General features: G+C 33.2%; 1 protein-coding gene across 1 annotated transcript; it reads left to right on the top strand.

Moving 5' to 3' along the window:
* The first annotated feature begins 1336 nt into the window (after positions 1 to 1336).
* Positions 1337 to 12870, top strand: LOC127705982 (uncharacterized). The gene is made up of 5 exons (XM_052210366.1): positions 1337 to 1373; positions 5926 to 6083; positions 9543 to 9620; positions 9994 to 10140; positions 12687 to 12870. The coding sequence occupies exons 1-5, from the start codon at positions 1359 to 1361 to the stop codon at positions 12850 to 12852; spliced, it is 564 nt and encodes a 187-aa protein (XP_052066326.1). The 5' UTR covers positions 1337 to 1358; the 3' UTR covers positions 12853 to 12870.
* The last annotated feature ends 4487 nt before the right edge of the window (positions 12871 to 17357 follow it).

Raw genomic sequence — 17357 nt, 5'->3', positions numbered from 1 at the left:
TATCAGTTTATTGTTGATATCTTGGTTTTGCTTTAGTGATTGCAACATCGGTAAAATCTCACCAAAGATACCCGGCTTATAATTTAGTACGCCAGACGGTCAATTACTATCGAATTTTGGAAACCTGTAAAAGGCTGACTCTTTGCTCAATTTTGAGACATCTGTAGATGTTTACATTTTCACCCTTTAGACTTTGGCTAAACGATAGGTATCTGTATAAAGTTAGCCCGATCGGGCATGGCTAAACTTCTTCACAATTGATGCACGTTAATTTAAAAAGGGTTTGTTAAAACTGAGCCACTACTTAGATGTTGTAAAACATTTGCTGGGTCATATTCTTGAATACATAGACATTAGGATCACGTGTTTATCTTTTCGATAGAATGCCTTTAAATTACATAGTTGTTCAAGCCTAACCTGGTCAAGTAAAATTAGTATAGGAACATCGCTTAATTTTCATATTACATATATATAGCATTTGCAAAATTACATTATTTAGCCGAATATAGCAATTACGCAACAATATTACAATCCAATTGAACATACTAAACAAATAAAGCATAGTAGTATAAAACCCAAACAATTCGTTGCCCTTTATTTCTCTGCACAGGAATGTCTAAGGCATCAATTGTGAATCTAAAATTAAAATAAATTGCACTGTGGGATCTGTATTTATTTCTAGGTACTTTTTACAATACGTTCAACATCCTCCTTCGGAAAGGGAACAAAATTAACAAACCAGACACTAATAAGACCCTCATCAATTTTGTATACTATAGTATAGTTATTGCCCAAGCATTGACTGCTGTTAAGCTGATTTTTCTTTAGTCTTTGTATGTAATAACTACCAAAGCATTAACTTAAAAGATTCGCTAGAAGACTCCCTATGGAAAAGGCTGTCTACCAGCAAAAGTTAGTTATCGATCCAACGGTATTCTTAAAATTTCCTTTAAAGTGGTATCATGTTCGTTCAAAAAACAATTAGGTTTCATTTAAAAAGCACACATCTTTTAATAAATTTGTTTACTTAACTATGTCGTAACTTAAATATTATGAATCTAGTTGAAGCGATTTTTATAATACAACTAATAAGCTTAGTATTCATATCAAATATTGCACGACTATTTCTATTAAAAAAGCTTAGAGGTAACAGTTTTTGTTTTGTTATTTACAAATTTATGCATTTCAAAGTACAAAAAAACTCTTTCAAGAGGAATGGAAAATTATGATTAAATTATAAGTCATCGACCACATAACACTGTTACACATGCATGTACAATAAAGGGATAAGCAAGCAATATGTCACAGGAGTATAAAAGGAATATTCACTGTTTGTGGTATCCTGCTTTGTTGGAAGCATGGAGAAGTATTTTGTAAGTAAAGTTTGAAATTCTTTTTAATAGAAATCACACGTTCATTAATTATTGCATAAATATATTATACTAAAAGTAATACTCAATTGAAAAAAAGAAGATAGGCTATGTCTTGATAGCAAAGTTTATCAAAATTAAGTATAGGCTATCAATAAAGACCTTTTTTATTGATGCGTCAAAGCCTTTTGTTTTCCAAAACGTTTAAGTCTAAATTGTGTCAGTTACTGATCCAGACAAAAGTAGTGGATAAGCAGAAGATTCAAAGAGATGTGCTACTAAATAAGTTTGGCGTCGGATATAGCTAACCAGCATATATAAGTAAAAATTGTTTTGGATCACTTGTAGGAATAAATCTTCGTTTGAATTTAATGACTTTCATTGAGCCCAAAGATTCAATAACTTTTCTAAGGTGAAACAACACCAAAAACATAAATAATCCAATTGTCCATGAAGAATTCCAGGCCAGAATAAAATTGAGAACGGAAATTTTCAGAATCACTATATATATTATACATTAGGCATATATGATTTGTACCAACTTAGAAATTTTATATTGGTCAGTTTAATAAATTAGTACACATACTTAGCTTTACCCCGGAATATGTTTGTCATACTGGAGTCTTCGTTAAACAGTCTTTACAGATCAGGGCGACGGACCCCTGTCAGACAAGTACAGTATTTGAATTTGTTTATACTACTCGAAATCTATAATAGAACGCATTATTTTGATCATGAAATAGATATAATAGCATCAATGTGCTTTTGTGAAATACAGTTTAGAGTCAATGTACAGTAAATGGGCTATGTCACAGATTTTTGTAACATTTTGCATACAACTTTGGCTCGTTGAACTATACTGACGGATTATAAAAACGCACTAAAAAGACACTAGATTATTCTATTTAATCCTATTTTCAAATATGCATTTTTTGTAAAATAAATTTATAAACACAAATTTCATTCATTACTTCATTATCTAAAAAAAGTTTGCAGTTCGAAAGTTGAATTGAATACGCCAAGTTTATTGTTCAAATCACGTGATATGCACTGAAACCCTGGTTTTCCTTTTATCAATGGATGTGTCACCGTCGAAGGCAAGTTACCAACGCCTAGATGATTAACAGAAAAGTCAACCAGTTCTGTTGGGCATGTTTTTAGTTCTGATTTGGTCTCTGTCCCATCCATTACAGTGTAGTGTGTTTTAGCTATTATGCGGATTAAGGATAAAACGTTTTTCTGTAGTCGATTCTTTGGCATTTCATTCATGGCGTGAATCTTTCTGCCATGACAATCGACGACTTGATTAGCAGTTGACATTGCGGTGGTAAACATGTCTCGCAAATGACGTAAACGATTTTTTGACATGGCGTTGTCACTACATATAATAATTATAATAATAATAATAATAATAATAAAAATAATAATAATAATAATAATAAATACTTTATTTAAAGAGGGTAAAATCAGTTAGTACAATACTAATCTCCCCTGATGCCCTCTGAATAACTTAAAATATAATAATATAATATATATATATATGGTCTCCAATATGTTGGTGAATCTATGCAGCCATTTCACAAACGCCTTAATGGCCACAGGAGTGACCTCACAAAAAAACCGCACATTCCTGTCAGCCAACACTTCAGATTACCAGATCACAATCTGAAAGATTTTGATCACATGAAGATCCTTGTGATCGAACAGGATTGTACATGGCAAAATAGGCAAAGAGAGAATCGGGAGAAGTTTTGGATAAAAACACTGGGTGTCCTCCATCCAGATGGAATCAATAGAAAGAAATAATTAAATTTACAGTCTAATGCTTATATTATGATATTCAGGATTTTGGATTAAAATCAATCGACCAAAACTTACCTGTATTATAACTGATCTATGTTTACACCTTATACATTATATATCAGTATTGTTGAAACTTTTAACACTGAGGAAGGCCATTTGTTGAGCCGAAATATTTGCAATTATTGTATAATTTATATCATCTGTTCAGTTTTTCCATCTTTGTGCGATGATATTCAACACTTTTTAGTGTTTTGTTTTCCATCTATTTATCGGTATTGTTACACAATCTTTTAGACTCATATAATTTTCCCTGTTTGTGTAGTATTGTCAACTTTGATGATCCAATACCTATTAAGTTTACTGGTTGGCAGATTCTTATAGACTCTATATATATATATATATATATATATATATATATATATATATATAAGCAAGTCTAAATTGAAAACAACGTTCAAACCTATGATTGCGTTGGATAAAAACCGCAATTTTTATACGTGTGCATGCAAAACAAATTTCTTGGTAGAGGGGTCTGAATACAGCACAAACAACATTTTCCAAAAGACCAAAAAAGTATATATATATATATATATACAACTTTTTATGCAAAACAAATGGTGAAAACATAAAGATTTTAAGTGTTACGTTTCATGAACATATGTTCTTAATGATGTACAAGACAAATATATGGATTTTTAGACTATAGATAAATTTCTGTGATAATCATTATTTGGTTGGTTTTACATGTTTGTTTATGAATCTGATAATTAGCTGCCTTTTTGTTCTAAAAACAAGAAATTATGATACCTTTGTTTGAACTGTTTATCTTTTCTATTTTTTTTTTATTTCTATAGGAATACTGTTCCAAAGAACAGTACCGGAATATTGAAATGTCTTTTTCATAAAATTTGTTCTCGGACTTGGTATAAAAAGACAATTATTGTCCGATGAACGCAAAGAATATCTTGCATTGGCATTCTGGTTATTGTTAAATACTTGACACAGATAATCAGGTGCAATACTATTTACAGACTTATACATAATACTCCTTTGTGATATATGATTCTTTTTTGAAAAGTTAACCATCCTAATTGATTGAATAAAGTTTTTGACGGTGTTTCATATGCTTTGTTAAGAATGATTCTGGCTGCCCTTTTTGTAATTTTAACATTTTTTTCCATATTTGAATTACTTGTTTCTGTCATTATTGTACAGCAATAATCAAAGAGAGGAAGTACATATCCATTATAAAATAAATAAAAACCTTTTTGTGGGATATAATGCTTCAATCGATTTAGTAAACCTAGTCTAGTTGAAATTACAGTACATACTTTGTTTATTTGTTGATTCCATGAAAGACAATCATCGATTAAAATGCCAAGTAATTTTTCACTGTTTACATTTTGTAAAAGAATTCCACTGTATTCTATCTTCAATGTTTCTTGTATGCTTTGAAGCTTCCTGTGTGATCCAACCAACATAGATTTGGATTTTTTAATATTTAAAATCATATCATTATTTTCACACCATATTTTAAAAGTTGCTATTTCGTCATTTAGTTTATCACATATATCATCAACGGAATTTGAAGAGTATTTAAGTGTTGTGTCATCCGCATACAAATCAGGCTTTGTATGATTTAGTTGAAGTGGGAGATCATTAATATATAAAAGAAATAATAAAGGGCCTATCTGGTCTATATTGATCTGGTCATGGTTGGTCATCAACAAATCCCGTCTGTCTATACCGTTGTTGTTAGAACAGAGGAGTTTCTGACGTGAAATTGTCTAGCAACATCACGTTCACGTATTCCTACTTACAATCTTCTTATGGCCTGATTAAGATGTTCATTGCTCAGTTGTGGCAATATAGAAATGCAACATTTTTTTTACTGATTTATATGTTGGTATGGATTGAAAGAATTGTTTCACGAAGAAAAAAATCTTAAAAAATCATTTATGGGTTTCAAATATCGCTTTGAGAAATTCTTGCGATTTTCATAATCCGGCATGTTTTTAAAATTACCTCAGGTACATCAGGTATTGAAGTATTCTAAATAAAAAAAAGTATGGTAAGCCTGAATAGTAGTTATATGAGTTCAATCATGATTTTGTAAAAAAAAATCATCACAATGTGTGTTGCGTTTTTAAAGTCCGTCAGTATATCACTGTAAATCTAAAAAAAATTGCATTTATTTGTCCTTAACATCTTACTGAATTAAATCTTTTAAAATAGATGCATTTTTTATTTTGTGTATAGGAAACACATAACATCAGTGAAAATCATCAAATGTCCAATTACAAATCCATAGAATTTTCTTAAAAATTGATATGTAGTTGATATATAAATTTCCGTTTGATTGATATCAAATATTCATAGAGTCACCGACTTCGTTTTTGGGGCATTAACCAATTTGTCATCTAGTTGGTAGTGAGAATCGTCAAAAATAAACGTATTACGGCTAACAACGATATGATCTTATGCTTATTTCGACGCTGTGTTGTATTTTGTTCACCTAAACGAAGTCAGTAACCATATTATCATTTTACATCATAAAAACATAATTTCACCTTTTTCAGGATACACTTTTGTTAGTTGCTAAATTTTTTTAATGATTTTTTATTTGTTTATTGTTGCTTTTTTGCGTTTGACAATGGACATTTTATGTAATATTCGATTATAGTTTATGAAAATCTGTCTTAAAATTGACTGAAGAAATGTACGATTCAAATGCGAGTGTATATTTTTGTAGAAGTTGGTAGTCTTTGCAATAGTTCTGTTGTTCTGTGTGCAAACACTGGTAGAGGCACAACAAACATCGAAAAAATGCCCAAGGTCTAGTTCTAAAGTCAACAAAACCGATGATACAGAACCTCCAAGTTCCGGTGAAAAGCCTGAAAATAGACTAAGGTTGGTATGCTTTTCTTTTGTAGTGATATTTGTTAAAATCAACTTTGTTTAATCACTTTTCTCCGAACAATTGCAAACATCCTATTCTTCATAAAATAGATATCGGAACTGACAAATATATAAATATGTAGTTGATCTATTATACGACCGAAACCTTTTTTTGTGTGTGTCTATGAGTTGCTGTCTCATTGAAATATACATTTTTCTACATATTACCTTTCATTCGTACAAATTTCTAACCACCTTCGCCCAAAAAAGAAAGAAAAAAACATCATCTAAGAGACAGTGGCAACATTTTCACTGTCGATAATACTATAAACCAAAGAAAAAGTTGGGTAAACGTCAATGATATAGCAAAGCAACGACCTCAGTCAACATACCGTCATCAACGTTAGAATATGCAAAATGTTAAAAAATCATAATCGTGTTAGTTTAGAGACGTTTAACAGAAACTATCAAACAGATACCACCAGTATCTCATTCTCTAAAGGACACAAGAATTTATCATTATTTTATAATACCAGCTACTACTTAACTGTAATCTCTCTCTCTAACTTTCATTCCACAAAATCGCATCATATATTAGTAATGCCTTTTAGATTGATCAAAATATTGTTCGTATATATTTTCTAGGCTGTAAAATTTTACTTAGGTGTTACTTCACTACATGACAATCAATTATCATAAAAAAAAACTCCTAAAATTATCATGTTTCTAGCGAGTTTTGCTTGATTGTACATATTTCAAATATTAATTTAAGTTGCGCGTCGGCTTTCAAATGTTTGTTACTGATCCTTCTTGATAGGAGGTTTTTTGGTTGTTTCCTTGGTATCTTCGCTACTTGTGGTCTTTGATTTCCTCCTTGGTATCTTCGCTACTTGTGGTCTTTGATTGCCTCCTTGGTATCTTCGCTACTTGTGGTCTTTGATTGCCTCCTTGGTATCTTCGCTACTTGTTGTTTTAATTAGTCTCCTTGGTATCTTCACTACTTGTGGTCTTTGATTGCCTTTCGCTACTTGTGGTCTTTGATTGCCTCCTTGGTATCTTCGCTACTTGTGGTCTTTGATTGCCTCCTTGGTATCTTCGCTACTTGTGGTCTTTGATTGCCTCCTTGGTATCTTCGCTACTTGTGGTCTTTGATTGCCTCCTTGGTATCTTCGCTACTTGTTGTTTTAATAAGTCTCCTTGGTATCTTCGCTACTTGTGGTCTTTGATTGCCTCCTTGGTATCTTCGCTACTTGTGGTCTTTGATTGCCTCCTTGGTATCTTCGCTACTTGTTGTTTTAATTAGTCTCCTTGGTATCTTCACTACTTGTGGTCTTTGATTGCCTCCTTGGTATCTTCGCTACTTGTGGTCTTTGATTGCCTCCTTGGTATCTTCGCTACTTGTGGTCTTTGATTGCCTCCTTGGTATCTTCGCTACTTGTGGTCTTTGATTGCCTCATTGGTATCTTCGCTACTTATGGTCTTTGATTGCCTCCTTGGTATCTTCGCTACTTGTGGTCTTTGATTGCCTCCTTGGTATCTTCGCTACTTGTGGTCTTTGATTGCCTCCTTGGTATCTTCGCTACTTGTGGTCTTTGATTGCCTCCTTGGTATCTTCGCTACTTGTGGTCTTTGGTTGCCTCCTTGGTATCTTCGCTACTTGTTGTTTTAATTAGTCTCCTTGGTATCTTCGCTACTTGTGGTCTTTGATTGCCTCCTTGGTATCTTCGCTACTTGTGGTCTTTGATTGCCTCCTTGGTATCTTCGCTACTTGTTGTTTTAATTAGTCTCCTTGGTATCTTCACTACTTGTGGTCTTTGATTGCCTCCTTGGTATCTTCGCTACTTGTGGTCTTTGATTGCCTCCTTGGTATCTTCGCTACTTGTGGTCTTTGATTGCCTCCTTGGTATCTTCGCTACTTGTGGTCTTTGATTGCCTCATTGGTATCTTCGCTACTTATGGTCTTTGATTGCCTCCTTGGTATCTTCGCTACTTGTGGTCTTTGATTGCCTCCTTGGTATCTTCGCTACTTGTGGTCTTTGATTGCCTCCTTGGTATCTTCGCTACTTGTGGTCTTTGATTGCCTCCTTGGTATCTTCGCTACTTGTGGTCTTTGGTTGCCTCCTTGGTATCTTCGCTACTTGTTGTTTTAATTAGTCTCCTTGGTATCTTCGCTACTTGTGGTCTTTGATTGCCTCCTTGGTATCTTCGCTACTTGTGGTCTTTGATTGCCTCCTTGGTATCTTCGCTACTTGTGGTCTTTGATTGCCTCCTTGGTATCTTCGCTACTTGTGGTCTTTGATTGCCTCATTGGTATCTTCGCTACTTATGGTCTTTGATTGCCTCCTTGGTATCTTCGCTACTTGTGGTCTTTGATTGCCTCCTTGGTATCTTCGCTACTTGTGGTCTTTGATTGCCTCATTGGTATCTTCGCTACTTATGGTCTTTGATTGCCTCCTTGGTTTCTTTGCCACTTGTGGTTTTTGATTGGCTCCTTGGTATTTTCGCCACTTAGGGTTTGATTGCCTCCTTGGTATCTTAGACACTTATGGTTTTCAATTGCCTCCTTGGTATCTTTGCCCCTTGTGTTTTTTATTGCCTTCTCGGTATCTCGTCTACTTGTGGTCTTTGATTGTCTCCTTGGTGTCTTTGCCAATTATGGTTTGCAATTGCCTCCTTTGTATCTTAGACACTTATATGGCTTTCAATTGCCTCCTTTGTATATTCGCCACTTATGGTTTTTGATAGCCTCCTTGGTAACTTCGACACTTCTTTAAACTTGGAAATTGACGGAGACTCAACAAATTTGCTTTAGTTTTACTTCCATTGATGCGTTAAGATGAAATATGAATAAAACTTGTTACTTTCATTAAAAATCGTTTACCGGTGACAGACCATGTGATGCCAAGGTCATATCTAGTGTAGTAGATGGAATAGATCCTCAAGGTATAATCAATAAAACTAAAATTTACTGAGAGTATAGCGCTGTATATAGCCAGAGAAAATCCATAGCAATTGCCATCAACGATGGGTATATGCATTGACTGTCATGAAAATTGACATGTGAATTTCAGCCCAAATGAGCAATCTCACTTGGGAATTTGAAGGTTATTTCCACCAAAAAATTAAATCCTTACTACCGAAAAAAAATATTCTTTTTTTTAACTCAATTCAAACCGTCAACCATACAATAGTAAGCATTTATCCAAATATTTATGTAAATTTAAAGTGAAAAATTTCACTTCACTTTCCCTTGAAAACAATTATTTTATGCGTATTTCAAGTAAATCTTGTGAAGTTTACACTGTGACACTACATAGGGTAATTTCCTTGTATATTCAGAGAAAAATGTCCATACAAATACGGCATTGAAGTTTCGTGGTTTTCAAAAACTGTATGCGCACTTGGATATATATATATAGTGGATAGCAACACCAATGAATCGTTTAATATGTTGTTCTTTTTTCTCTACAGGTTGCCTAGGAGTGCACTTAAACACCCATCAGATTACTCAGAGACTCTGAAACAGTTTAAATGCCACTGTCATAAAAAGTATGTCTTATTGTATATGTATGTTCAAGTTTTAATGGATATATAACAAAAACCTTGAATCAGTTTTAGCATTCTGCGATCTTCATAAAAACTAACGTTATTTTGCCACGAGTTTCCCTTCTGAATCTCGTAGTAAATTAAACAGAACTTGAGAAACCGCAGGCTGCATATAGATATTCATAATGACACATATTTCTTTTCGGAGTTCGCTTTGAATTACCGACACGAATAGTCTTTTTCAGAGATGATCAAAAAGATAGTCTAGGTATTCTAAAAAAAATGAAATATCATACATGATAAAGAATTTGATCAAAATTTGAACAGAGAACAATCGTAATTTCATGCTTTTAATGCTATTCCTGTATTTTTGAAGCATTAAAGACGTTCCTAAGATTCAGCCAAATTATTTAGATGTATGTCCAGCAAAAACAGCCATTTTTAAAATAGGCTCATGGTTTGGTAAATGCTGGGTAGCCTGGCCATTTAGAAAATATCACTGTCCATGGACAAGATGTCTTAAGTAAGTTTATCTTGTAAGGTATGATAATATAGTGGAGACAAGCTGCTGTATCACATGGAAAGATGTACGACCAGTTTTCTTTAAATCAAATTCACACAAGTATGATACAATCCTGTGTATGCATTACTTTTTATCACAATGTTATGTTGTATTTAAGAATATGTAAACAAATTAGAAATCCTTAAGGAGGGTCCATGTTTTTAAAACATTTTGGAACATGCGTATATACGCATAAAATTATGAAAAAACATTCATTGCCAAGAACCAAAATTTTTATCAAAACTAAAGCAACGTATTATCTTTTATATTCATTTTAAGACGAGGCAGTATCTACGAAATTCGTGTTTTATGTGATAACTGAACAGCCGCATTATTTATAGATATCAATTGAAAATGTGTTTCATGTCATATTCAGGACTTTTTTTTAGTAAAATGTAAAATAGGCTTTAGGTTATCACATAGGACTTTAAGCGCAATTTCTGAGTTTGAAGGCTTTTTGTTTCATTCGTATCAGTGCAAATGTTATATTGTCTTTAAGCATATTATTAAAATATGAAAAAAATATATTTGGGGTATACATATACTTTAATGAGATATATTCCTTTTTCATATTTGATTTTGTAAGAATGAGTTGATGTTGATAAAATTCATTCGTATGTTAAGATAAATCTTGATTGCTTAAAAAAATATTCTCTTAATTAAGGTCTTTCTCTCTCCAGACTGAAAAACCAAATATCCATACTTCTGTTTATTAGGTCTTCCCCATTTTCGTGGAATGCCTTTGGAACCTGTTTTCGTTACATTTGTTTCCTTTCGCTATCTGGTTTTGTTTCGCAAACGACCACAAAGACTTTTATTTGTAGGCGGTATCTCCAAAAAAATGTTTTTATTGTTACTGCTCCACTTCGTAACTGATAAAAAATGAAAACAACACGTTATAAATTGTATGCGTCCGAAACGCTTTTCTGGATTTACCTTCACCAGGAATGCTCAAAGCCGAACATTTGAACGTAACAGTTGGCCAAAAAGGACCTAAAAATAGCCAAATTTATCAACGGTCAACTTTGCCTAAGGGAGTTGAAACCTAAGTTTCTTATGATTTCCAAATTTATTAACGGACAATTTTAGAAAGGTTTGTTATAAACATCGACAAGTTGTACAGGTTCATTACACCCTCAGAAAGTTTCAGTCAATTTTAATCAAGCTACGTCTCAAAGGAGTATTATCTTCCCAACCACTATTTTACGACTTATGAATTGATATGTCGTTTGATTTGAGATCCTCATGTAATAAGTGATAACTGTCGCATCTCCTCTAAAAGTATAAAAGGTAGATATAAATAAAAGGACTGGTGCCGAATGTTTGGGTTGTTGAGGGTGTAAGAGTAGCCCTTCCCTGACAAATAATAGTGCTTTTGGTGTCATTGTTTACTTGAACTAACCAACAAATTTGCAAAAATGAAACTGTTGATGAAAGAGAAATATATTTAGACCATATTGAGCCAAAATTTACTTTTCCATGAGTTTTCATTAAAAATTGAGAATTAATGCGCTCTATAGTATACTTATTTAAGATTTCCAGAAAACCAGGGAATATTTTTAGTAGTAGTTACCTTCGAAACGTTGGTATTTTACTACAAGATTTTAAACATGGGTTGAAAATTGGCATGTAGAAAGGTGATGCATGTACAATTCAGGATATATCTGGTTTCTATGAAGTTAAACTTAAGGTAAAATATTTAGAAAGCTGTGAACAGTGAAAAATTTGGTTGAATAGATAGGGATTTTGAATTGGTGGTCTAACACCTGAAAAGCAGATTTGGCTCACTTGGTCGGACGTACGCGATTTTTTTACTTAGGTATAATTGCAAATTAGAAAACTGTCCACCTTGGACCAAGGGACATATACATAAACAGCAATAAGGTAAAGAACGGCCTTCAACCATGAGCAAAAAATAAACCCATACTGTATAGTAAGCTACAAAGGACCTGCGAAACAATTAAAAATAAAAAATCAAGCCCAAATATGCTAAAAACAATAAAAAAAAAACGCTGCATTACAGGCTCCCGACTCAGTTGAATAGGAACTTAAAATGTGATTTGATTATACATGTTTTAAGCGCTCAGCCCTCTCCTATAACATTGGACAAGGGTGTAACAGCACATCATTAGAACACACCGTAATAATATTTTGGAAATATATAGATATAGGAAGATGTGGTATGAGTGCCAATGAGACAACTCTCCATCCAAGTAACATATATGTATTAAGATCTACCCTTCTACAACGGGGTGATCACTGCAGAAAGGGGACCAACACATGCGTCTTATAGAAAGTACAACGAATAATGTACAATCAAATAAAATACACATAAGACAATAACAGTTACAAATTGTTATCCTTTAAAAAAGGCATCTTTCATAAACTGGAGAATTAAAGTTTACATGAATATTATTGCACACCCAAATCACAGTAAGCTTAATTTTCTATGATCGAAGACTTGTGGGGGTAAATCGGTGAATTTTTCGTTTATTTTTTAATTTTAGTTATAATAAATGCGACTATGTCAATCCCTATTTTGGAAATTCATGGTGTGTGCATACCCAGTTCAAGAAGTTATCGATATATGTCATTTGCTGGGAAGGACATTGGCATTTCAAGAAAGTCTCCATTAAGATACCGACCTGTTGTGGTTGTAGAATATATTGTTGATTTACATAGTAATAAAATATGTTATCTGATTCTCTTCTTTCGAACATACGCCACTCTTTTAGATAGAATCCTGAAATTGCTGAAAAAGTCGAAAACAATTACAGGACATTACCAGCATTTAAAATGAACGGTCATTTTAATATACCTTTCAGTTGAAATGTATGTGTTCTCTGGTGGATGGTTGTCTCGTTGGAAATAAAATCGCATCTTGGGGCGATTTAGAACTTGATATGACACAGACAGTATTAGACTGGTATTTTTTTACCTCTAAATGTCTTTCTGTATATGATAATGACTGATGCGGATCCATGCAGGATTTAAAAAAAAGGGGTGACTAGGGCCCCAAAACTAGACATAGTTTGGAGTGGAATGGATAAAAAGTCTTGATTTAACCTTAAATGTAGTTTCACACCCCCCCCCCCCCCCCCACCCCCCCCCCCCCCCTTCCTTAATCCGCCTCTGAATGAACTGTATTGTAATTGACGTTCATCCCACATCTCTTTTTTATGAAAGTAAGGAGATGTGGTTTGATTGCCAATAAGTCAACTATCCAGCAGAGTTCAAATGACGTAGATATAAGCAATTATATGTCATCGTACGCTCTTTAACGATGAACAAACCCAATATGGTACAGTGATCAATTAAAGACCCCGACATGACAAAATCTAAAACTATTCAAACGAAAGAACTAACAGCCTAGTTTATAACAAAACAATTTACGAAAAACAAATGACATACATGAACCGACGACAACCACCGGATTCTGACTCGAGACAGGCACATAAAGAACGTGTGTGTGTATTATATCAAGTTATGTTTTAACTTATCAAGAATAAAATCAATGTAAGTACCGATTAAACAATGTTTGAGGATTTAGACAGATCATCACTAATTTTTGCCTTTAATAAAACAGGAACAAGTCTGATATTAAAGGGTGCAATTGGTGCCAATAGGAATACCTAAACCTCTCGATAAAATGTATTGCCGAGACGTACATTATAGATGTTGTTAATGAGAAAATTTACAGCTTTTAGCATCTCATCACAGTTCAAATAAAGTTGAACAAAACCGAAATGCAGTATTCAGTATGTAGGGCAAACTGGACGCCTATTTTTCAAACGAACACAAGAACATCTATACCGCTTTTAGCAGACCTAAGATACTCAAAAGTTTAATTTACCAAAATTTAGAATAACACAAACACAATATTAAATTTATAAAATTCTAACCACTTCAAACCGTCCAGAAACAACCAGGACAATTACATAAACAGTTTGACGATTCCTATAAAATTGGCTAACTGTCTTGGATTAAACGACTACAGACAGGGTATCCCCTAGGTCTAAATGACAATATCATTGGCCAAGGGAACATATCTAAAACTTCCTCTATTGACATCATGACAATTGTGGATAAAAGACAATGACAATCGCATTAACCACAATCAACGAAATCACAATCGTTCAAATTTTACACTTGATGATTTTTATCTATATTTAAAAACAATGATAGACATCAATTATTATGCAAACTGGGTCAAATGCAAATTAGTAAATTACATAATATTTATAACGAGTGTGATATAATATCGTTTTTCAGTCCAAAATATGAGCGTATACGTATTATTACAGCTTTTGACAAAACATACCGTTCAAAACTATACACCTCCATATTTTGATAACATAGACAAATGATAGAGCCACCTATAATTTCTTATTCGTATAAAAAACTCAGTAGAAGTTTAAATTTTCAGTTACTTCAGACGTCAGTACAGAAAATAATGGTCCTTCGACATCAGACTGTGAAACATCAAAGTTTAGATATAATCCCTATGGCCATGTAATTACAGGGTACCTCATTATCTTTCAAGACCGAGAGGTTATAAACTTTCTGAAAAAGGGACCAAAATATCCTCCACCGTCGAAAATAAATTGAGAAGAGTGTCGTCAGGTTATTACAGATGCTCTTTCATCCTACTGTAAAAAATGGTGTAAACGGGAGAAATCTGGCAAAAAGTCACTTAGCCTCTAGTAAGTGTTCTACTACTAATCTTTCAGTGCTTTTAACGAGTTCATTAACTACTATAAAAGAACTTATCATTAATTTTTGTAATAACACATACGAAAATAGTGGAATTAACCATTTTTTGGAGTGTAAAAACATCTTTGGATGTTTCAAATAAATTACGTGCCTTTGATGGTCCTTTTGGCTCGTTTTGACTTTTCCACTCTTTATACTACACCTCCACACAATCTTATTAAACAATATTTTCCTATTTAATTAAATGGTCGTTTGATAAATCTGATTGCAAATTTATTTGCTGTGACTCATATAAGTCCCTTTTCTCTAATGAGAAAGGTAAATATACAAAATATACTTACTGGAGGTGTGATGGGATGATTAAAGCCATACATTTTCTCCTTGACAACATTTATGTACGTTTCGGCAATAAAGTTTATCGACAGATAGTAGGTATTCCTATGGGCACCAATTGTGCGCCTTTAATAGCAGACTTATTCCTGTACTGTTATGAATCACAGTTTATGACCAAACTCAGTAAAGACCCATCTAAATTCCATTTAATTGATACATCTAACAACACTACAGTTATCTTGATGATATTTTTTCGTTTAAAAGTCAAGAATTTTCTAAATATATTCAAAGGACCTAACCTTCAATAAATCAAATATTAACAGCAATAAGCGTCCTTTCCTAGATTTAGACATTTCAGTTTTACACCAGAAACTCTCCACAAAAATTTACGACAAAAGGGTTGATTTTTGTTTCCCTATTGTTAATTTTCCTATTTTGGACGGTGATGTTCCTTTGGCACCGTCTTTAGGTGTTTATATGTTCCAACTCGTTCGCTATGCCCGTGTCTGTAGTGACGTTTTGGATTTCAATTAGCGTAATCTATGTAATACTGGTAAATTATTTAGTCAGGGATTTCGTTACAAAAAATTACTTAAAACCTTTACTAAATTCTTCCATAATACAAAAGTTTTTGTTTGCAAGTTTGGCTGTACCTGTAAAAAAACTTATTTCAGACGGAATAGCACATCCTAAATTTTACGGTGATGTTGTTTACCGAGCCCGGAAATTTATATACGATCAGGGTAAACTTATCAACACTTTAAATAAACTTATTATAAAAGGTTACCAATTCAACGCTGTAATTAGATCTTTAAATATTGTTTTTATTGGTTTAAATATTGATTTCCTTATCAGTAAATTAAAACCATACTAAAACACATATGCACTTTCACGATACTACACTCTGTCGATACTTATAATTTGGCATTGCACAAGGTCATGTTTATTAGTCTTAGATACATGATTTTTTTTATTTGTTTTTATTGGCTTTGAACTAGCTGTCAGTAACTGCGAGTACTCTCAGATCTGTTTTTTGTGTCTTTTGTTGTTAGGGATGTATAAATACCCTGCTACGTCCGGTTAGTGTTTTTGTTAAATGTTTTTCTGCTTTGTATCGATCTGATGAGTTAAGCCATTTTCAGTTAATTTTAATAGTTTGTTCTTATGTTGTGCTGTAACACCACTGTCCCAGGTTAGGGAAGGGTTGAGCGCTCACAAACATGTTTAACCCCGCCACATTCTTTATGTACCTGTAGTTCAGTGGTTATCGTTGGTTCATGTCTGTCATATTTGTTTTTCGTAAATCCTTTTGAAATAAATTAGGCCGTTAGTTTTCTCAGTTAGATTGTTTCATAATTTTCATGTCGGGGCCATTTAAGCCGAATATACGGTATGGGTTTTTCTCATTGTTAAAGGCCGTACGGTTGCCTATAATTGCTTACATCCACTTCATTTGAACTTGGGTAGATAGTTGCATCATTGGCAATCATACCACATCTTCTTCGTTACAGCAAAAAAATAACTAAACGTAAAATTTTCATTCATTCTTTCTTCATTATTTGCTGTAAACATATTTCATATTCATCAGGGACTGGTCATTTTCTTTTATCTGAATTTCTCTTACGTTTTCACATCCCCACCATGAATAAGGAAAATAAATTCAACCCCCCTTCCAAAGACATGAACATTTCAACCCCCGCCAACACTTCTCGATACTTTATTCTTTACAACAACAAATACACATGCATACAATTTCTATTTATAATATTATTATTCAATAAGATAGTGCATCAGTCGTGGAAATAAAGCTTTAAGTGGGGTTGTTGTTTGTTTGTTTGTTCTGGTCTTATTGACATTTACCACACCTTCATTCAATTTCAGTCCATTGTTCCTATCCTTTGTTAAAGGATACATCGTGGTCCACTCACTTTGGTTAGTTGTTAATCTATTCCCGTCCGGAATATACTTAAAATATTAGCCAACGGACTAAATCAAATAACATTCAATTTAAGTTATAAACGTATTCAACAGATTTTATTGACACTTGTTCATATTTAATTAATGAAGTTTGCGCAACTAGATCATTAAACTCTCAAAACCAAAGATGTTTAACATGTATAAGTACATCAAAG

The sequence above is a fragment of the Mytilus californianus genome, unplaced genomic scaffold (assembly GCF_021869535.1).
Source record: "Mytilus californianus isolate M0D057914Y unplaced genomic scaffold, xbMytCali1.0.p SCAF_6, whole genome shotgun sequence".
In the NCBI taxonomy this organism is placed as follows: Eukaryota; Metazoa; Mollusca; class Bivalvia; order Mytilida; family Mytilidae; genus Mytilus; species Mytilus californianus.
This window is presented reverse-complemented; position numbering and strand designations above follow the sequence as displayed.